Raw genomic sequence first — 22786 nt, forward strand, 5'->3', positions numbered from 1 at the left:
GCAGTGTGGCAGGGGGCATTATCCTGCTAAAAGAGCATCATCAGGGAATACCATTTTTATGAAACAGTTTACTTGGTCAAGGATAATTTTTGGGTAGGTGGTATAAATGCAATTCATATGAATGCAACACCTAAGGTTTCTCAGTAGAACAAATTTCCAAAGTATCACACTCTCACTGTACCATGGTGCATTCTGGTGCTATATACACACATGCACCCAGCCATTCACGTAAGTTCTGAGGACTCCAGACCTGGAAAATCCTACAAGAGCTAACTGGAGAGTCAACTGGCCATATATATATATATATATATATATATAAAGACATTAACAATGCTTATAATTATTAAATATAATAAAATGTTAACTTAATATATCCCACCAACTGCCATGTGGCTGATCAGTGTGCAGTTAGATTATGCTATATTATCTGAGGAAGGATGAGCTGTTATTCAGATGTTTTTCACAATGTATGCACCTCACAGTCAACAAGATAGCGCCATCTAGCGGATCTACAGAAATAAACACGTTCTGCAAGCAAGAAACAGCAGTCAAATAACGGTTACTGTGTGTTAATAAATGCCATTGTGTATTAAGACTTTGTCTCAGCTTGTAAAAAATTATTACAAAACTAATCATCTACTTAGACAACTAGTTTAATCAGGAGGCAGTCTTATTCCTAATTTGAATTTTATTTATTGTTAATTTGTCAACTGCATTCGACGTGTGCAAAAAAAACACCCACATTGCTGTGTTAGAGATGCTCCTTGGGCACAATGTGCTGCAATGAAACAAACTAAAAGAATAAAAAAAGAAGACTTTATTCAACTCTTTATGTTTACAAATATGTACATAGGAATTTCAATAAATAAGTACTCATACTCTGATTTACAATGTACCAATGTATTACAAAAACATACTTTCTTTAAGAATTGAGCAGACGAAGGAAAAAAACAAAAAAAAAAAACCCACCATAAATAAAGTGAATATATGAACAAGTAGTCTTACAAGTGACATTTAAATCTGTTTTCTGTTAACCTTTAGCTCGTCGGTGCTGTCATATTTCTAATATTATTCATCTGTGCTGGCAAAAGGATGGCAATTATGAAGGAAAGTTTACCCGCCACTCTTATGGCAGATAGTAATATGTGCAATAAATAAAACAATCAAATATATAGAATTACAAGATAGTAGTAAAAGCAACTGTTTTACCAGACATCCATGTCACATTTTAAACATTTTGCGGCATCATATGCCAAGATAACCCTGATTACCATGGCATTAAATACCTTGGCCATTCCAGAATTAGAAGCCCTATTGCAGTATTAAAGGCTCTGTCAGGCATTATTTATTTATGAATGAAATTGATGAAATGTTACCACTAGAAAAATATGTTAGTTCCTGTAAAATACTTCAAATGGCAGTCACAACCCACTGAACAATTTATATCAACTCAAACTGCAGAACTACCATCATGACCCAATATATGACTGATATTGTGAGCTGGACGGTTTGTTTGCTTGCTTGAGTCTGAGGAAGAAGTATTAGCTAATGACAACAAAGGGGACATTGGCATGGAAGAACCATCAGGAGGCATTGCTGTTGCAATTTCAGGAAAGAGTGATGTCAAATTGAAGTTGGACAGGTGTGGGGTGATGCCAGAGGAGTTTCCTATGGGCATAGGTGGCATATCTGGTAGCAAAGGAAAACTGGCTTGAGCAAAACCAACTGGACGAGGTGGAGACAAAATGGAGCTGAACCGGTTGTTCAGAGGAGCCGTGGTGCTCTTATCTGTGCTTGGACTTGTAAAAATCTGGCTAGAGAAGTACTGCAATGGAATGTCACTAGAAAGACTAGGATGAGCTGCAGGTGAGTACGATGGGTAAAAAGAAGGTAAAGTATTCTGGGGCTCTACAGGAAGAAGAGCTGGGGTTCGGGAGGCACTAGGTTGAGTAACTGGGGGAATAAAGGTTGAATTTGCATTAATTGGGGGTGGATTCATGCTACCGTCCGCAATGAAAGGGAAACTAAAATTTTGGGAGAGGTGCTGATCTGACACTAGATTGTTTTCGCCGCCGACTTGTGTACTTTCTGGCATGAAGCGCACAATGCTACTACGTCGTGTTTCACCTGTTTGTGGGCGCCCAAGAATAACACCACCACTTGAAAGTGGAAGTGGTCCTTCAGAGTCAAACGGATTTCCTGGTCTTACGGCTCCTGAGCGTGGCCGGTCACCTGGTCGAATTTTGGAGCTCTGTGCATCTTGTCCAATATGGCGGTTTCGCTGGCTTACAGCTGACAGAGGCCTGGTGGGTGCTGGATTACGACCTGGTTCTGAACTACTATGGGATGTTGCTGGATGGGGATGTCCTGCTCTCACAACTTGGCCATGCAAATTCCCACTAACCTGTGAAAGGTGTCCTTTGTTGCCTTCCCCAAGACGCATTGCAGGAGCCTTTTGTGTTGAAGGAAGGCTAGGACTAGATGCCTTGGCTTGCAGATCTCCAGCAGATGTTCCAGGTACACAGTTGTACTCTATACTGACTGGAGGACAACACTGGGTGGACCTCTGGTGTCCGTTTTGTTCAGACACATGGGGAGCCAAAAGGCTCTGCATGAAGCTCTGACATCCCTCTTGGTCACGTTGCAAGCTTGTTCCAATCTGCATCCCTTGAGTACCTGGATGTGTCCCTGAATAAGATACACGAGATCGTCCATCCCCCACAGGTCCTGTGCCCATCCTAAAGCCACCTTGCACTTGAGGGCCCCTTTGGATAGGTGTTACAGATTTGTTGTTATCACCGGCACGGGACACTTGCACTTCAAAATTGGCAAGCTGATGATTACTATTCAGAGCTTTAAATGGTGGGCAGTCTGAAATTCTCTGGACATCAGTTGAACCAGGGTGGTCGGGAGGCAACCTGCCTGGGGGGTTGTGGCCAATATTTCCTTTACTACGCGAAGCTTCTAAATATCCACGTAGATCCGGTTGGTCTTGGGTAGTGCCACGTGGTCCCTGCAAGTGAAGACCCATACGTTGCTCACCACTAGAGGTTGTCTTTCCAATTAGTGCTTCGGCAGAGTAACTAGAGAGACGATGCCGCTCCTGGCGGGATGGTGCACAGTTAAGATCAGATGACCGTGGTACATTACTAGCCTGGGAGGTCAACTGCTGCTCTAAATTTCGAGCCCCCATTAGTCTTTGCATAGCGCTGTGGTCTTGCCCAGTCTGGCATTCTTGCTGTCCCAAATGATTGTTTTGGTGAGCTCTTGGACCAACTGACTGGACCTCGCAATTCTTCTCCTGATGGCGACCACCAAAATGTTGCTGTTGAACCTGTTGCTGAAGATGTTGGTGACAGGAGTGAGAGTTCTGTTGCTGAATCTGCTGCTGCTGTTGCTGAAGTTGTTGTGACTGTTGCTGTGTGTGATGGTGCTGTTGATGGTGATGCTGATGTTGATGAGGTGGCTGCTGCAGTTGATGAGATTGTTGCTGGTGTGTTTGCTGCTGCTGATGGGATGCCTGTTGATGCTGCTGCTGATGTGGTGTTTGTTGATGTGTTTGCTGCTGTTGTTGATGTGTTTGCTGTTGCTGCTGATGTTGAGTCTGCTGTTGGTGTGCTTGCTGCTGTTGGTGCTGTGGATGTTGTTGTGTTGGCTGCTGTTGATGCTGTGGGTGCTGCTGCTGCTGATGTGGTGGTGGCTGCTGTTGAAGCTGTGGATGCTGCTGCTGTTGTGGTGGTGGTTGCTGTACTCCACCTTTTTCCAAATGATGTTTTTGTTGCAAGCCCACTGGGGGTCCTCCCTGACTGCCACGAACCAGACTCCTTTTTTTGTGGCCATGCTGATCCTGCTGCATTGTTCTTTGATGGATATTGTGGAGTTGTGTTTGGTCTGACTGGGTTAAGTGATGATGGAGCTGATATAAGTGATGCCTTTGTTGGTCCTGATGTTGATGTTTTTGGTATGGGTTTCCTGCTAAATGTTGTGACTGGGCAGTCCCATGCTGCGAATGCCCTTGCTGAAGTAGTCCCACACTAGCTTGTTCTTGAGGAATTACCTGAGGGGTGCAATGACCTTCAGTAGGTCTAAGAACAGTATTGATGAAGGCATTGCTAGAAAAGGCACCTACACCATCGGGATTGATCTGAGTCATGACAGCTGAAGAGCTAGGGGTTATCTGACTCATCATTTGGGAAGAATCTGGGCCCTTGACATCCATCCGACTAGATGGTGGGCATGCTTTAGGACGCTTACTGCCAGGTAGCAGAACATCTTCCTGAGCAGGACGTTTCGGCATATCTTTCATGTGCCTTTCACCTATTCCTATACTACCATGTGGCCGCATAAGAGCATTCTTAAGTGGTGCATATTCATTCAGTTGTCCAGAGCCTGGACAATTTGGAAGCCCAGGAGTAGATGGTTGGGAAACAAGAACTGCTCCAGCCCCTGGCGATGAAACTGAACACTGCTGACTAAGACTAGGAGAGCCTGGATAAGGCTGGTTGGAACTGGGTCGAATTAAGTTGTTAACATTAAGACTACCAACTGCCGTAGACTGAGACTGAGAGTATGAAGCACTCTGAGGTGGTCTAGTGCCAGTAGGAACACTTGCTGCTGCTTCAGTAGGTGGGCCTCTTATTGGTCCCAATGTGTGTGCCACTGTTAAGTCCAACTGTTTGGGAAGCTTCAACTGTTGCCTTTCTTTGTTACTGGAATTTGGCTGAGACTTGGCTGGGTGATCCCAAGCACTAACCAAAGCCAATAATTCTGCCTGCTCTGAGGTAAATGTACCAAAGCTGTTTGTTGAGGCATTAATATTGTGGCCTGTGGGAAGCAAGGATGCAACAGAAAACCCACGACCACCTGCTGACAATGGTGAATCTGTCTGTATATTAGAGGCGTGGCTCTGTTCCATTGCCTCATGTTCTAAGCTATACACATGCTGTGACAAGGTTGAATCCTTCCGAGGAAAAGCATGTGCTGCTACATTTTCCTTTCCTACTGATTCCACTGCTTTTTCTTTTGCTAATTTTAAATCAGCAGAACTTATCTGGGCACTGGACATACCTATATCCTGTAGATGACTCTGGGACCTGCATAAAATGTCCAGCTTGTCTGTCTCAGATGTTAAGCCTACACTAGTTGTTACTGAAGGAGTAGACAAAGATGAACTAGAACACAAAGGACTGGATGCAAATATAGATTTGGGGCAATTTGTTGAGGAATCTTGCATGTTTGGCGGTTTGTTCTGGTAATGAGACGTGGACTGCCTTATTTGAGAGGAAGATTTAGGGCCATTTTCTGTTGCACTCACATTACTGACTGTAGGCTGAGCCTGTAATGAGCAGGAAACCGCAACTAATAATTTATTTTGTGTGGAATCAATGCTCTGCATGGAACTATAGCACATTTCAGCTTTTTTGATGTTGATTGAACGGTCATTGTTAAATGATTTATTTTGTGAGAAAAGATCAGTATCACACGGAGGCACTCTGTCTGCATTTGCAGCTGAAGGCCTTACATTTGAATCAACCCTTGAGACAGCTGTACTAGATGGTAACATCACACCCTTGTTAATAGTGGAATTAACTGTGACATTCTGTCTTTCAATTTCTTTAGAATCTGATTGTGATTTCTGCTTCAAACTGATACTGCTGATGTCTGTACTATTTAATGATGAGCTAATGTGCAGTGCTGTCACTTCAGCTAGGCTGGTGCTGACACTTGTAGCAGTTGCTGCTATTACAGAGCTAGCACCATTGACAGCAGGGACTGATGATACACAGTCAGTGGCAATGATGCTAGGATTTGTTGAATTCACAGCAGAGTTCACACCGGTAGATCCATTTAATGGTAAACTGACACTGGAGACTGCAGTTATATTTGATTCACAATTGTCTGTAGCCACTGTGTGTGTACTCAGTACACAGTTGACATTAGTGACTGCGATTGCACTTGCAGAATCTGACGTAGTTTCCTTATGATTAGATGTAACATTAGACTGATCATCCAATTGTGATTGCTTGTTCTGCAATGGAACAGATGCTGGCTTAGCAGCAATTGTCACAATACGGTGATTCTGTTTAGGGTCTTTTCTTCTGGCTGATCTACATTTTCTTACTTGTTTTGAGGCTGCCTTTTTTAAAGATACAGCTGCACTGCTAACTGATTTAGGTAGAACTGGAGTGGCACATGGAGAGGACGCCTGTCTTGCAGGAGACGTAATAACTGCAGAACCAGTAGGAGGCACAATGTTCTGCACCAAGGTGTATGATGATGGAGTAACAGCCTGGGCTTGTGTGTTACTTTGACTTGAGACCTGCAAGTTATTCTGGCCAATGTTGCCAAATGCACTCACACCATGAAGGGTGAAGCTGGCATTTGATTCTTCATTTGAAGCACCATGAGCAAGCTGTGTTTTAACTTGCCCATTCTTGGTGCTTCCTTTATCAGGTGAATTGACTGGTTGCAAGACAAACACTTGTCCATTCATGGAGATGGTCTGAGGGGTCTGCGCTGAAGGCCGGGGCAGAATATGTACCAACTGTTTACTTGCAACTGCCTGGTTGCTGGTGGCAGGAGGCGCAACAGACGTGGCCATTTGATTGGGTAGAATAGGGACCGGAGTTGCCATCACACCTGTTTGAGCAGTCTGCTGCAAAGGAGTCTGATTTGATGTCTGAATAATAACAATGTGTTGGCATGGTGGCTGGCTGCCTATATCCTCTCTGATTACTTGCTGAGATGGACAGGGATTAGCTTGTTGTAAAATTACAACATTTGGATTGTTACTGCTTTGAGAATCTGGTGCTGCAGCAACTGATGTCCCAGCAGAATTCACCTGCAAAACCTGCATGGTCTGGAGCAGTGGCAGTACAGCAGTTTGAGGCTGACTTGATCCAGCAGACTGAGCCTGGGGTACAATGGCAGGCTGAAGCTGAGGAACAATTGGATGTGGAGGCTGGGGGACAATGGGATGTGAAGGCTGTGGCATATTGGGTGCCCTGGGTAGTATAGCTGGTTGGGGCTGAGGTGGAATAACTGACTGGGAAAGTACACCAGACTGAGGCAATATAGCTGTCTGAGGTTGAGATAAAAATGCTGGCTGAGGAGTGGGTTGCTGAAGTCTAGCTGTCGTGGGATGCATGAGTGGTACTACAGCTGTCTGAGGTTGCATTGTTGGTTGTGATAACACAGCAATGGGTTGCTGGGGTACCACTGCAGACTGTGTAATATTAGACGCCTGGGTCAAGACTACAGGGTTAGCTTGGGACACAATGGCAGGGTGAGACAACAAATTGGACTGAGGCAATACTGTTGACTCAAGAGGCGGTAAAATACTCGGCTGAAGTTGTGTTGGTCTCTGCATTGAAGAGTAAAGTGGAACATTGACCGGTACAGGCACTTGCGACTGTGGAATGATTTTCGTCTGCAACTGAACAGGAACAGGCTGAACTGAACATACCGATGATAATGGCTGTGGACATGGGCCACTGACACTGTTGGGTAGGGTTTGACAGACAGGTTGCACAGTGTTCCCAGTAAGATGCAAAGTTGTCCACGTTGTCTGAGTATTTCCAGCACTGGCCTTAAGAAGGGCTGAAGTGGCAGGTAAGGTGCTTATGGATCTAACTTCACCACTCTGACAGAATACTGGAGCAGAATCAAGAACAAGTGATCTATTTTCCACACATTGGGGTGTGGAAGTAAGACCTGTTGCAGACTCCTCTTGGGTATGCAGGGAAGCGCTGGCATTACATGCGACCATTGGTGCAGTGGCGGTCAGTTGGGTCTGCTGATGAATGCAAGTGGTGACAGCAGTTTGGGGTTCTAGACCTTGAAGCGTGATGTAATTAACAGAAGGAGGTTTAGGAGCAATTGGTGCCAAAGCAGTCTGCTGGTCAACTACTGTCAGGCCAATCTTGGGTACAGCAGGTATAAGAGTTGCTACAGGAATTTGTGGTGCAGCAGAAGAAACCGTGACATTATTCATTTGTGCTCCATTAGGAATAACAGGCCTTATGTTGCAGGGCTGTTCAACGATAATGGCTGTTGCCGTTTTCTCCTGTTGTGGAAGATTTGGTTGGCTGGGCTGTTTACCTGAGCAGCCTGTATTTCCATTCGAGTACACAATAATTCCTTTGGAAAGCAAGTGTGTGGGCGTCACTTTAGCCACCTTTGCACAACGCTGTTTGCCTTTCCAGTGGACAGTTGGGTCATCAAGGAAGTTGATGCCATTGGCCTTTAGCAATTCAATATAATGAGCACATTCCTTCCGCAGATCTTCCATTTGTTTCCGGAGGTGTCTAATTTCTTCAGCTGCAATGATGTTAAAATACCATAGAAATAATCTCTGAAGCAAAATGAAGTAAAAAAAAAAAAAAAGTAAAATGTCTCTTACCTTGAACTTTGTCACCACCATTGAGCAGCATTTCATCATTCTGTAGTTTTAGCGCAGTTATATAACGATATGCTTCACCCAAGATCATGTTCTTGCTCTAAATGTGTGAAATACAAAAGCATATGTATCTTCATGGCCTGAATTAGGCATCACTACATGATTAATTAGTACATCACATCAACATTGCATTTAAAAAACTATTTCCAATTATTTTATTTTATTAAGCTATCTTTTACAAAATACATGCACAGATCCAGGTTCAGAAGACTTCTTTCAGTAACTAAATTACATAAATTGAATTGTTAAAATATATATTTGCATAGTGTAAACACCAGTATTTTGGGGCAGTGGTGGCCTAGCAAGTAAGGAACAGACCTATAATCTGAAGGTTGCAAAGTTACAAACCCCTGCTCTACTTGTAAGTAAATAAACATCATGAAATCTATACCTGCTTAAGGGCTTGGGAGCAAGGAAGGAGGTCACCAATGCGGTTAATTCCAGAATTGATTTTCTCTTTCCGGTGTCTTTCAACTGCAAACCAAAAGGATGACAAAATGAGCTAAATGTATTTGGTGTCTCACTTGAATTAAAATAATGCTATTTAAAAACCCTTTTCACCTGCGTTGTGAGTCTCCTTGTTTTTCTTCCGACTACAGGGAAAAAATAATTACTTATAAAATCATTAAGTAGTTTGAAAAATGTAATGAACAGACAAACAGTAATATTTACAGTAGTAATAGGAAGAAAAGAAAAAAGAGGGGTGAGTGAGATTATACAATACATCATCCAAACAAAAAAACTACAGTGACTAGTCACTTTACAACTCTATTATAAAAATATATTGAAGTACTTGAGTACACTGGCATTAAATGTGAACAGAACATTTGCAATAATTGAATTGTAACATTTCTTGTTCATGATTCCATACCGTGGAAGTTTGCGCACGGGTGTCTGATTTTGTGTTATCTCTGGCATTGTGGCACAAACCGCAGCCTGAAAAGGTCACACTGGTCAACGTTCAGGTCCATGTAGCATCAATTTAAAACAACATATTTCATTTAGCTGCAGGAGTTAATATAATGCACTGACCTATGACTGAGTTCCACCTGATTTGCCTGAATAAACCTTCCAGGTAATCACACTTCTGGACCCTCCTCTGGCCAATCCATTACTGTAACAGACTTATGGTTGGAGAAAAAATAAATAAATGAAGCAATATTACAATGAAACAACAAAAAATAGCAGGGTAGATGTGGTAACCTTCAAATCAATGTGCTTGCTGTGAGGCAGTCAGCACCCTGTTACATAGCTGCCTTTGAATAACACGGTTGTGCGGCATGAATAGATTTTGCATGGACGCACATGAACTGTCTGTAATTTTGTTAGCCTCGATAACAGCAGCATTTATACGGCAGCATATGTTAGATGTCCAAATGCTAGATAGCTGGGTTTTAATAGCAGAACAATTGTCAAAGCTTGAGGAGCTAACATAGCCAGCTAGCTAATAACAACAGACTTATATCGAGGAGGAACGGAATAATGCCGCATAATGAAATGTACACTATAACAGACCCTGAGGGGTAAAAAATTAAATTCAGGACGAAAGCGCTATTTGTAAATCGACCTCTACTTCAGACGATATGTAGCAATGTAGCAGTCCATTTGGCTTTCTACCCTTTTCAGCTAGCCACTAGGCTAGCGTTAGCAAAACAAACCAGAAGAAAATGCATTATAAAGAGGTGTAAAGTCATTATATTGTTGTGGCTAGATGTGCATACTCTCCGCAAACTTTTACATGCTTAGATTTACCTGCAAGGTCTCCATTTCGGGGTTCTCGTGCCTTCCAAAACTTTAGTTTCTTGACAATCAGCTCTCAACCTAGTCCGTAGGACGAAATGGGCGGGACGAAGGAACCTCCTCCAATCATTATTATGGAAAACGAGGGCCAGAGCAAATCAGAGTCGATTACAACTCAGTGACAGCCGTTTCTTTGCTTTTTTTTTTTTTAACATTTGGTAATTACAGTCTCTTCTATACTTATAAATGCGCATGCAGGGAATAGCAATAAGACATAATATTCAAACAATACAGAAATAATAACAGAAGAAAATGCAAATAGTCTTTTTATTTAGAGGTTTAAAAGTCTTACAATATAGAGCTCCAGAAAAGATAAAATTCTTGAAAGAAAAAAAAACAAAACAAAACAAAAAAAAAAAAACATGCTTTTACTAGACTGGAAAGGACAGGCCTCTCTTGGCATGCATGGGATCACGGCTTCTCCTGGGGTTTGGGGTGCACATGTCCCATCACAAAGAAATTACTGAAATCAACCAAATGGACATGGTCATCAGTGAACATCAATCAAACCTTACCAGTACACCGCAAGGAAAGTTACCAGTGTACTGAAAAACAGAACTTTAGAAATTCAAATCCATTCATTCTCACGCAGAAGACTCAAAACAGCCAACTTCAGACTGTTCCTGTCAATCAGCTACAGCAATCTTACCGCAAGCTATTACAAAAAGCGGCTTGTATTAATACTCGGCTTAGGCACACATTTTTGTCTTTAACTTATTTTTGTCTGCCTACACCCAGGAAGCATTCAGGTCTATAGCTGCAAACCCCAGAAAAAACCCTGAACCATTCAGCATCAATGTAAAAAAATTTGGGAAAATTAAATAATGGGTAGAGAACCAAAAACATTCAAAAAGAGAGTGGCGTCTCCATCCCCAATCTCCCCCACCATGAAACCGTTCTATCCAAAAGGCGCTGTCCCCCTTTGGCTCTCCTTGGACTGACTTCACAGCTCACCCGAGAGGCAGACATCAAAAGGAGACATTGCATTACATGCAAAGCTCACACACTGCATACAGCCAGAAAAAGAAAGTCTCGACCACCAGCAAGATTCCATTCCCAATAGTCCGTAGGATCAGGTGGTGAGGTGATGGAGTTTTGGGTATTCCACGCATCACCATGACTCAAAGAATCACTCCAAGGTTGCTGTGTGGAGACATCTCTCAACAGGATTTACACCTTTAACAGTTTTTCCCTCTTTAGCTCTTGTTTTGTCTAAACAGCAAACTAAGTCCCCTTACCATTGTTACAAGATTTCAAACAATAAAAGATACTTTGCAAACAAAGAAACCTTCGCTGTGTCTGTACTATCACAAGTCGGCAGCTTCATGGAGCAATTCTGTTTTTTTGTTTTTGTTTTAGCATTTATCATTCAACTGAATTGAGTAGGGATTGGAATAAATTACACAGACTTTCCCTGCAAAATAAAAATGCAGCTATCATTTTTTTTAAAAAATGTTGTTCAATGTCCTTTGAAGATGTGGTGAATGTCTCAACCCTGGGCCATTTATCACAGTTCCGTATGAGGGAGGTGGGGCAAGACCATGCTCTCTGTGCTGGCTCTGCCTCTAGTCAGATTTCTGCAGCTCTCCTGCGGGGGGCGCACATGGGCTGCGCAGGCTCTTTTGAAGGACATGGGCATCTGCTGGCTCTATCCTCTTATAGTAGTTCTTTTTCGTCTCAATGATCTCAAAGCCAAACTTCTGGTAGAAGTCGATTGCTGACTCATTACTGATCTGCACATGACTGTCAGGAAAAATAAAAACATTTTAGTGGAATAATAAACAAACTCCATGCGTCTGCCAAAAATAAGAAAATAAACTATTAAAGATGCCTAAACGTATACTATGTGTACAGGTAATGAAACATGTACCAGACACATACAGGTAAATGTTGTCAAAAGTGCCATCTTTCTCGCAGATGTTCAACACATGGTTCAGCATCTTTGTTCCTTTAAGAGAAAATACACAATTACATTACATTACAATTATTTAGCTGACACTTATCCAAAGTGACTTACAATCAGTAGTTACAGGAACAGTCTATATGGAGCAAGTTCGGCAAAGGAGTTTAGATCAGGGACATGATGGTAACAAGTGGAAACAATCCTGGGACTTAGAAATCACCTGGTTTAAATGTTACTAATACCATATACTGAAAGAATCATAATTAATGACATTTCAAATTAACATCAGTAACCAATGCAGGCACAGGGTCCTGAACATGAGGCTCCTATGTTCCTGGCAATCTCGGTTTATGGATCACCATTAATCATAAAAAATTATATTCTATTTAAAAACCTGTAACGTACAAGACACAGAACCCTTTTTTCACATATTTTACTATAAATGAGCCAAACGACAATTAAATGATACCTATTCCCAGTCTGCGGTATGGTGCTAGACAGCCCAGTGTCATGATGTACAGTCTCTTCTGGTTCTGGGAGTGGTCTACTCTACAGCAGACTGCACCAACTGCAATGTCATTGAAGTATGCTGTGGACAAAACAAAACAAAAAGTCTGAATTTTTTTTCTTCACAACACTAATAACTATCATACTCAAGTTATGTAAAGGTTTTGTATTTACTTTATACAAAATCAACCTAGAAGTCAGGTTAGGTTAGGTTTTAGTACCTCCAGGATATGGTACAACTAACTATGAACTAGACCATGAATTAGATAATTACTATGAATTAGTTGAGTACTTTATATTAGATACTCACCTAACTTGGCGAGCTCTCCCACCTCCAGGACATCCTTGTAGAATTTGTCATTGTAGCTGACTGGAAAAATCACCTGGTTCAGGCGCTTCAACTGTTTAATGTTGTGGGGCGTAACATCCCCCAATTCGATCCGGCTACTGGAACAAAATCAAAACGGTCAACCAGCATGCACAATTTTCACAAGAGTATCAATATTAAATTCAGGTTTTTATGGTACGTATGATCAAACCGACTAGACTCCGATGCACCCTGCTGGAATTATAATTCAATAATAAATCAACAAAATACAAGTGACAATTGTTGAAGTGAAAGAGAACTTGTTCAAATTAATTCTTCACACAATCATACGCTTGCATGTGCATGATCTGGACCTCAGCAGGTATTTATAGGGTGTCTACAAACTAAACCGCCAGTCCAACAGCACAGCTGCGTGTCACGTGTCTCAGACAAGCAGATATGGTGACAGAAAACTTAGCAAGGTTAGAAATTTTCCTTACATTAAATCCCCATCTTCCCATTAACACTGTATATCTGTATAAGAGGACACCCCAGTGTGTAAGGAATATAACCTGAAAGCCAACCAATGGTGCTTTATTTTTCCTCCTCACCCAGAATAGACGTGATTTAATATGTACCATAAATATATTAATACAGTGCCATTTTTAGCGGTAACTACTATCATAAAAGAACCTAGTGACCCAGGAGCAAACCAATGCAGCCCCTTAAATTCTTGGCCTTTGAAATTCAGCAATTAGTTTGAAACGTTAACTCATGTTAATTAATTTCTAGTGGGTTTTATTAAACGTTGCTCCGCTGAATTTGTGAAGCGCTAAAACGGTGTCCATAATCTGCTGAATTGAAAGGACGGTGATGCAAGCAAACCGATTCTCACAAACTATTAGACGGATAATGTGATCTGGTTTAAGCGATCCGATAATAACGCCTTATTATCTGCAATAATCCTTTGACGACGAAACATCCATACTTTTCCCAAAACATTTTTTTATTTCTGTATTTTTTTCAAGGCTGAACATGATGCGATTTTGAAAATTATAACGTGACATAATGCATGAAGGTCTAAATTAAACTCTACATTAAAGTCGTTTCGACATAGGTGCTGCACCGCTAGCCTGCGAGGATGCTGAACTTGCTAACGTTAACGCTAGCTAGCAGCGTAGTCTGAACTCGAAAACTCCGAAAAGTGGCCAAGTCAGCTAACCTAGCCAGACAACCGACGGGCCGCCGGTTGTTGGGGCTCCGGCGAGCGGCGGGCGAGGGTTTCTGAACTTGTCAAGCCTCTCGACGCGCACGGGTCGGGTCGGCGACAGCCACTCGGTCCCACGCCACCAAATCTCCACTCAGGATTCGCCACTCGACGCCGACTAGCTAGCGACACACCACGTTAGCAACGAACTTACGGGGACTTTCAGCGTAACGTTTACATAACGTTGCCTCGCCGTATCGCGTCCGTTTCGACCCTCAACATTAGGATTAATCCGCGGAAACGGGAAAACAAGTAAAGTAGGCAGCGGTGTTAGCTGGCTAGGACACTGTCGCTGGCGGATTCTTTAGCTGCCAACTTTAGCAGCTTTAGCATTTCGTGCACCTCCCTCCCCTTTTCTGAGGAAAAAAAATGCAGAAAGGGGGGAAAACTTTCCTCCCCGTTAACAGAACGGCTTGGGTGTCACTACTCACCCCTTCATAGCGAAGAGAAGTTATCCGCCGCTGCAGATACGATGGCGGTAGGGTGTGTTTCAAAGTGTGAGAGGGAAATTTTAGAGAGGGTTGGTGTGATCTCGCCACCAGAGGTGTCCTCCACATGTACGCACTCCCTCCACAACCGAAAGGGCTGGCTGTCAACTCTGACCCCACGGGCGGTGTTGCCGCATCTCGCGAGACTCCGTGCAGGAGAGGCGCACAATGCGCGACAGGGGTGTGCGATACCGCCGATTTGCTTTTTGGACCGATAGCAAGTAAAATTCAGGTTGGTACCGGCGATACTGCGCCGATATTGATGCTTTAACCAAACACTGAACGTGATTGGAAAGTCGAACTAAAAAGTGCTTGTCCTGCGGCGCCATGAGATTTTCCGGGGGCAGGCTGCTGGGGGGCGGTAACCGACTGGGGCCGCCCCTTTTGTTGACGTCACCGCGTCACGTTGACGTGTAAGGAGCAGTATTTCTACCGGCACGTTTACTTTTAGTTGGAACGTGGTACAGAAATAGAAAAGCGAAAATATCAAAACCAGCATAGTGTGCTGTTGTGGTTGTTATTATTATTATTATCATACCATGTCATACCTGCACTCTCATTAAATGGGGATGTAGCTCAGTGGTAGAGTGCATGCTATGCATGTATGAGGTCCCGGGTTCAATCCCCGGCATCTCCATGGTCACTACTCTTTAGTGTAGTAGGCTCTTACTATTTTTGGGCAGTGGTAGGCCTAGCGGGTGAGGAAACGGACCCATAATCGACACTGAGCAAAGCACCGTCCCCACACACTGCTCCCCGGGCGCCTTTCATGGCTGCCCACTGCTCACCAAGGCTGCTGGGTTAAATTTCGATGTGCGTGCATCATGTGCTGTGTTTCACAATGACAATCACTTCACTTTTCATTATTATCATAGTATATCATATACCATATACACTGTGTACTAAATACATCTATAAACTGATATATTGTCATGTTACTGATACTTGTCCGCCTGGTTTGGTCTTTTTTGTCTTTTTGCACACTGTGAGTCCCCGAAGCTTTGTAATCTCTTCTCTCTGTGCACTTGTATAGGATGGGATTACAATAAAGTTGACTTTGACTTTGGTTGTGCTAGTATCGATTCAATACTGATATTATCGATATTTAGGATCGATCCGCACAGCCCAGACACTCCAGACACAAATGTGGACCAGAATCATTTACCAAATTCTAGTAGCGACCTGACATTAGGTAATATAGTCCTAAATGAATCGGACCCGCACAATGAATCGCTGATGTCAAATTTAACACTGGATATGGGCAAAAATGATCCCGTTATGCCTCATTGTTACGTGGTATGTGTCATATTTGTGGGCATTGTGTTTAGCAACACATTCACACGGAAACATTAATATTAAACGTGATTAATATTAATGTTACAAGGAAGACCCCTTCATTTGTAAATATAACAATTCTTCTGTGACGGTACAATTGGTTGAGGACGACCAGCCAACAAATCTTTTGTGACGTGACGTGCGTTAAGTGCATGAAACTCGCGTCCTTCGGTGTCACGTGATCACTGCGCCTCCCAGAGCCAAAATGGCGACAGTTTTCATCCTATGACGCTCACGCAGCAGGTCAGCTGACAGGGTTTCCTCTGCAAGCTGTTCATTTTCCCGAGAGAGAGGAACAGGGCACTGGATTTATCACACTGAAAAGGTACTGCGAAACTGGAATGATTTGTGCTGGAATTGCGTGTTTGCGGCGATTGGCTTGCGTTTGTGATGTGTTTTTTTTTTCGATTGATTTGGCGATGACGGGGGAACGAGAGTTCTTGGTAAAATCGACAGCCTCGCTCAGTTTCGGCTTCTTCCATTCATTGCCAACGCTGACAGATGACCTCGGCTATCCAGTAATACCAGCAATACCTATTTGTGTACATGTTTTGTTACGTGTTTGATGTAATCCAACGTCCTGTTCGATGAATCTGCAGCACTATACTCTAGGAATAGCAGCCGTAGTGATGCTGCTAACCATTCCTGTTTGGTTATTTTGAAGATCCGAACCGGAAAATAGTCTTAATGTGTCGTATTACCCTAAGACATGCATATTAATTTCAGATATAAGGATTGATTCTGTTTCAAAACGACATCCTAGGTCGGGGTGATGTATCATCGAAAACGGCGCAAATGAAGATGTGTATCATGCGCTGCCATTTTTTAGCGTGACTTTTGGATACGAAGGCGAAGGCACGAAGGAAAAAACAGATGTTTATGCGACAATCACGTGACGCCCGACGTGGGTTGTAGGCATCGAATCGCCATTCAGAATTGAACTAAATGGGCACGAGGGGTAGAATTTATTATTATTATTATTAGAACATTCATGATCGCACAGTCACGATCCTGGACCTGGCTTTTTGCACGCCACTGTGCACTGTGGACGGCATGCAGTTAAACACCTGTCACGAACTGGTGAGATTCGCGCACCAATGCGGTATTTCCACTTTCAGTCGTCTGAACGCATTTACTTGGCATACAAAGCAGGTCGACAAGGATATGTGCAGCCCTTTGTATGAGGAGGGCTCATCTTGCTTAAACACGATGAGGCTTATTCAGTGATGAACACAAAGGCCCCAAAAACATGCAGGGAAATCTTGAACAGCAGCAGGATAACACAGTTCAGGTGTCAGGTGACAAAGACCACGTGACAAGTTGGATGAGATAAAAAGTGGAAGTTTAGTCAGCCTATCATGATTCACACCTTACTATTTAGGCTAGGCTAGATTTTTAATCTTTTTTTTTTTAAATGTTACTCTTAACATGCTTTCCTGCACACGAAGAACACTATATCCATCCATCATGACTTTTTGAAATGTACTAATGTAGAAGCACTGTCCACATAAGAGTTTCCAGTGTTACTCCGCAGGGCAGATTTAGTTGCACTTCCTTAAAATCCCCCTTTTATAGTCATGTGACTTAATCATATGACTCTTGTTCAAGCCATGTTTGTACATGCTGTGAGAGGAATGTTTCATTCTTCTTAGACTGCAGAACCATGTGATTACCTTGTTGATGAGGATGAGCCAAAGGTTGTACAAGAACTTGATGTGGGACCCCTTTTTCTGAAACTACAAGAGACAACACAAATAACCATTTTTTTATAATGCAGTTATTTAAAATAAGGGCTTTTATATTGTGGTAATAGGTGTTGCAATTCCAGGCCAGGCAAATAGGGGAGCTGTTTCATCTCATCTTTAGGGTAGCATTAGGTATCTGCAGGTATTGTGTGAGAGAAGGTCAAGAGGACATAGATGTGTGATGTGTACGAATGATGATGGGCATAAATAATGCTTGCAAAAAGCTGTATGCTGTCTGAATAAGATACAATTTGTATGCATCTGTGGAAGAGCACTATCCTAATAAACTACTTGAACAATAGGTCTTAAAGCATCCACTCACTACTCCTTTTCACTTGTTTTTATATTTTAATTTGAAAGTTTTTGTTTTCAAATCATGGTTTAAATGTTTTATTTGAATAATGTTACATTCCTAACAACTGGGTTATTGATTAAAGTATTAATGTCGATATTATTGCATCAAATCAAAATAAGATTGTCATTACTCACCTTTGGGTGACAGGTGGAGACCAGAAAATCCAGAGGAAACATATGGCAACACAGAAAGAAAAAGTGAAAGTGAAGTGGTGATTGTGAAGCACAGCACACGGTGACACAATGAAATGTGTCCTCTGCTTTTAACAATCACCCTTAGTGAGCAGTGGGCAGCCATGACATGCACTCAGGGAGCAGTGTGTGGGGACGGTGCTTTGCTCAGTGGCACTTTGACTGCACAGGATTGGAACTGGCAACCTCCTGATTACGGGGCCACTTCCTTAACTGCTAGGCCACGACTGCCCCATGTTTGGAGAACATGCAACCTCAACACACTCTATGGCAGAGCTCGTAATCGAACTCATGACCTTGGAGGTGTGAGTGCACAATTGCTAACCGCCATGCCAGCATGTTACCTTTGTCTGGTTATTCATAAAATATTTTTCAGTTATGTAGGCCTAAATAGGACTAAGTAATTAACAGAAGATGTTTTGTTTTGGAGCCTTGTGGCTCCAATATCAATATTAATATTATTAATATTAATATTGTGTTACAACAAAACAATACTCATCACAGCATTCATTATTCATGAGGTCTGTTTTTCAGACAAACTCTCTCAGGATGGACCTCTCCAAGCTGCCTAAAATTCGAGATGAGGACCGCGAGGGACAGTTTGGTTATGTTCATGGAGTGTCCGGGCCTGGTCAGTGAGAGAGACTTTTAAAACTGATACTTTTCAATATATTTGCAGTTGATGTGCCTCTGCGTGTTTTTGATTCTTGTGCTGAGGCCCATTTTACTTGTTTCCTTACAGTGGTAACTGCCTCCAGCATGGCAGGAGCAGCCATGTACGAGCTGGTACGTGTCGGTCACAGCGAGTTGGTAGGGGAGATCATCCGACTGGAGGGTGACATGGCCACCATCCAGGTGTATGAGGAGACATGTATCCTTCTGCTTTCATAGAATAGTTCACCACATTTAAATTGTGGCATTGTGCAGTTACAACAGTCCTATTTAAGCTTCAATGGACCCTGTATTCCTTCAATATATATAAAAAGTTTTCATTAGAGCCATTCCAGTATCGTGCAAGCAGTTGGCAGAATTGTGCTTGTCGTTTAGTTTCCTGAATTCTTTGCAGCCGGTGTGTCTGTAGGTGACCCTGTCCTCCGCACGGGTAAGCCCCTCTCCGTAGAGCTAGGGCCCGGAATCATGGGATCCATTTTTGATGGTATTCAGCGACCCCTGAAGGACATCAATGACCTCACCAAGAGCATCTACATCCCGAGAGGGGTCAATATTGGTGCCCTGAACCGAGACATCAAATGGGAATTTTCCCCCTCTAAAAGCATAAGGGTATTTAAATGTTTCATGTCTAGAATGTTGGTCATTTTTAGATTGTGGAAGTAGTTTGTTTTATGTCATTGTTTTCTTCTTTTCCCCAGGTTGGCAGTCACATCACAGGGGGAGATATCTATGGAATGGTTTTAGAAAATTCGCTCATTAGGCACAAGATAATGCTCCCACCCCGCAACCGAGGCACTGTCACCTATGTGGCTCCACCTGGAAATTATGACGTTTCGGTGAGCTAATTATTGCATACTAGTAATCTTTTGGTTTGACCACAAGGCAGCTTGGCAGACAAGGCATAACTACACTGAATGTGTGCAGGATGTGGTGCTGGAGCTGGAGTTTGAGGGGGTGAAAGAGAAGTTCACCATGGTCCAGGTGTGGCCAGTGCGTCAGGTCCGGCCTGTTACTGAGAAGTTGCCTGCTAATCATCCACTCCTGACTGGACAGAGGGTGCTGGATGCGCTCTTTCCGTAAGTTGCAAGTTTCCTTTGAATATAGGTGATGCTAACAGAACTTTTGATATTGTCTTGTGTTTCCATTCATGTCCAGGTGTGTCCAGGGAGGAACCACAGCTATTCCAGGAGCCTTTGGCTGTGGTAAAACTGTCATCTCCCAGTCCTTGTCCAAATACTCCAACAGTGATGTCATCATATACGTAGGTTGTGGAGAGCGTGGTAATGAGATGTCAGAAGTACTGCGAGATTTCCCAGAGGTGAGTGACACAAGGCCATCACTGAGTTAAGTGTGACCGGTTGAACTAGTTTGTTAAAAAGGATGATTTGCGTTGAATGTATCCAACAGCTGACCATGGAAGTTGATGGAAAGGTGGAAAGCATTATGAAGAGAACAGCTCTCGTTGCCAACACCTCAAACATGCCTGTGGCGGCTAGAGAGGCCTCCATTTACACAGGTACCATTTTAAACCATTTATATTCTTCTGCAAGTAAATGATTTTATTACATATTATGGACAGATATAAACACTCATATTTCCTTTTTTGCGGCTAATCTTACACCACTTGTTTGTCAAAGGAATCACCCTCTCCGAGTACTTCAGGGATATGGGCTACAACGTCAGTATGATGGCAGACTCCACTTCCCGTTGGGCTGAGGCTCTTAGGGAGATCTCTGGGCGTTTGGCTGAAATGCCTGCTGGTGAGTCTCCCTCTGAATAGGAATGCACTGCGTCGGCCTACTGAGGCCTCTTGTGTCACAGAGCGTAATGAAATCTTGCTGGATTTGTCCGAACACAGACAGTGGTTATCCCGCTTACCTGGGTGCCCGTCTTGCTTCCTTCTACGAGCGTGCTGGCCGAGTCAAGTGCCTGGGCAACCCAGAAAGAGAGGGCAGCGTCAGCATTGTGGGAGCGTGAGTATATCCTTCTTACCCTAGAGGGCGCCCCGTACGCTCTTTTTGCTGAAGTGACTCGTTTGTTTTCTGTTTTGCAGTGTGTCGCCCCCTGGTGGTGATTTCTCAGACCCTGTGACTTCTGCCACGCTGGGTATTGTCCAGGTGACCTTTAACACAAACACCTGGTCAAATGGCATTAATGCCGGGGAATGATGTCTGCTCGCTTACCACCAAATACTGGACCTGATGCATCGTCTTGTCTGCCATTCATCTGTCAATTTTCATTTAACAGGTATTTTGGGGTTTAGACAAGAAACTGGCTCAGAGGAAGCACTTCCCGTCAGTCAACTGGCTGATCAGCTACAGTAAATACACACGTGCACTGGACGAATACTATGACAAGCACTTCCCTGAGTTTGTGCCGCTCCGCACAAAATCCAAAGAGATCCTGCAGGAGGAAGAGGATCTTGCTGAGATTGTGCAGCTTGTTGGCAAGGTATGATGTGGAATGATTGTAACAGATAAACGTTGGTTTTTAGAACATGTGGCTCACTGTAGGAATTCAGTTCTTATGTAATTCTTACATAATTGTGACCTTCCGATGCATCTTGATGATTTTTTTTTATATATTTTGAAAGGCATCATTGGCTGAAACTGATAAAATCACCCTGGAGGTGGCCAAGCTGATCAAGGATGACTTCCTACAACAAAACGGATACACCCCTTATGACCGGTATTTCAAACCGCACTGCAACAGCCTCACGTCCCCAAACTTTAATTTAAACTAATACAAAACGCACGCCGCTGTTCTTCTTTCAGGTTTTGCCCGTTTTATAAGACGGTGGGAATTCTGTCCAACATGATTGCTTTCTATGATATGGCACGGCATGCTGTGGAGACCACTGCCCAGAGCGATAACAAGATTACCTGGGCTATTATCCGTGAACATATGGGAGAAATCCTCTACAGAATCAGCTCCATGAAGTTCAAGGTAGAGTATCGTCTGTCTGACCCTCAGTCTCCGTGTCCACCCGAGTCTCTGTGTTGTTTAATGGTCTTTGTCTCCTCCAGGACCCTGTTAAGGAGGGCGAGGCTAAGATCAAGGCCGACTATGCCCAGCTGCACGAGGACATGCAGAATGCCTTCCGTACTCTGGAGGACTGAGTCATTTCATGGCACCTTTTACCTCTGACCTATGGCAGTGCAATATTTTTCCAGCTCGCTCGCTCGCTCGCTCTCTCTCTCTCTCTCTGCAGTATCCCGTCTGCTGCAGCATCACATTCCACCGTTCAGTGTTTTCAATTGCGTCTAAACTGACCCCTTGAATCGCTCTTTTCCCGCTGCATGGGCCAATACGTGAACATATGTGTGCGTGAGTGTGTGTGTGTGTGTGTGTGTGTGTGTGTTGGTTTGAAGTCTGCTCCCCCTTGACCTCTGCACTGCCTGTCCCATGTTTGTTTTCTACATTTCATCTCCACATTACTGGTAGCCTTCACAATTCAGTGGATGTAATTATTTTTGATTCTCCCTCTGTACAGATCATGGCTACTTAGTCAGAGTGACTATTTATTGCAGACTGATCATGCAGGCCTGCGGTGTTTGTGTTGTTATTTGTTTGGTTATTTTATGGTTGGTTGTAATTGTGCTGTCGGGTGTATTTGCTGTGCGAGTGGACAATGTTCCCTCCTCAGTGCTCATGTGACCAGATATTTCCATCCCCCAAAAAATAAATCGTGGATGAAACAAGCTGGTGTCTTTATTTTAAACTTTCCTTTGTTTGTTAATGGGTAACGTTGTATGTAG

At 43.2% G+C, this 22786-nt stretch overlaps 3 protein-coding genes and 1 non-coding gene across 6 annotated transcripts; 2 read left to right on the forward strand and 2 right to left on the reverse strand.

Annotated features, from left to right (window-relative positions):
* Positions 1 to 969: 969 nt before the first annotated feature.
* usf3 (upstream transcription factor family member 3) lies at positions 970 to 10302 on the reverse strand. Its single transcript, XM_028970247.1, has 7 exons — positions 10211 to 10302; positions 9491 to 9582; positions 9330 to 9394; positions 9020 to 9051; positions 8850 to 8932; positions 8402 to 8498; positions 970 to 8319 (listed from the first exon to the last, which is right to left on the reverse strand). The coding sequence occupies exons 3-7, from the start codon at positions 9374 to 9376 to the stop codon at positions 1451 to 1453; spliced, it is 7128 nt and encodes a 2375-aa protein (XP_028826080.1). The 5' UTR covers positions 9377 to 9394; positions 9491 to 9582; positions 10211 to 10302; the 3' UTR covers positions 970 to 1450.
* A 209-nt stretch (positions 10303 to 10511) lies between these two features.
* On the reverse strand, positions 10512 to 14860 carry naa50 (N-alpha-acetyltransferase 50, NatE catalytic subunit). Of its 2 annotated transcripts, none has more exons than XM_028969597.1 (5): positions 14674 to 14860; positions 12979 to 13112; positions 12631 to 12750; positions 12140 to 12206; positions 10512 to 12001 (listed from the first exon to the last, which is right to left on the reverse strand). In XM_028969597.1, exons 1-5 carry the CDS (start codon positions 14679 to 14681, stop codon positions 11824 to 11826), a joined length of 507 nt encoding a protein of 168 aa, XP_028825430.1. In that variant the 5' UTR covers positions 14682 to 14860; the 3' UTR covers positions 10512 to 11823. The 2 variants fall into 2 exon arrangements, with proteins under 2 accessions (XP_028825430.1, XP_028825429.1); XM_028969596.1 differs by having other exon boundaries at positions 12979 to 13115; positions 14674 to 14858.
* A 435-nt stretch (positions 14861 to 15295) lies between these two features.
* trnaa-ugc (transfer RNA alanine (anticodon UGC)) lies at positions 15296 to 15367 on the forward strand. The gene has a single exon. It is a non-coding gene; the product is annotated as a tRNA-Ala (tRNA).
* An 881-nt stretch (positions 15368 to 16248) lies between these two features.
* atp6v1ab (ATPase H+ transporting V1 subunit Ab) lies at positions 16249 to 22730 on the forward strand. 2 transcript variants are annotated; one of them, XM_028965521.1, is made up of 15 exons: positions 16249 to 16390; positions 18891 to 18987; positions 19099 to 19227; positions 19423 to 19637; positions 19727 to 19864; positions 19953 to 20104; positions 20184 to 20346; positions 20436 to 20544; positions 20666 to 20788; positions 20887 to 21001; positions 21082 to 21145; positions 21276 to 21479; positions 21622 to 21716; positions 21803 to 21974; positions 22055 to 22730. In XM_028965521.1, the coding sequence occupies exons 2-15, from the start codon at positions 18906 to 18908 to the stop codon at positions 22145 to 22147; spliced, it is 1854 nt and encodes a 617-aa protein (XP_028821354.1). In that variant the 5' UTR covers positions 16249 to 16390; positions 18891 to 18905; the 3' UTR covers positions 22148 to 22730. The 2 variants fall into 2 exon arrangements, with proteins under 2 accessions (XP_028821354.1, XP_028821355.1); XM_028965522.1 differs by having other exon boundaries at positions 16255 to 16390; positions 18878 to 18987.
* The last annotated feature ends 56 nt before the right edge of the window (positions 22731 to 22786 follow it).

The sequence above is a fragment of the Denticeps clupeoides genome, chromosome 2, assembly GCF_900700375.1.
Source record: "Denticeps clupeoides chromosome 2, fDenClu1.1, whole genome shotgun sequence".
In the NCBI taxonomy this organism is placed as follows: domain Eukaryota; kingdom Metazoa; phylum Chordata; class Actinopteri; order Clupeiformes; family Denticipitidae; genus Denticeps; species Denticeps clupeoides.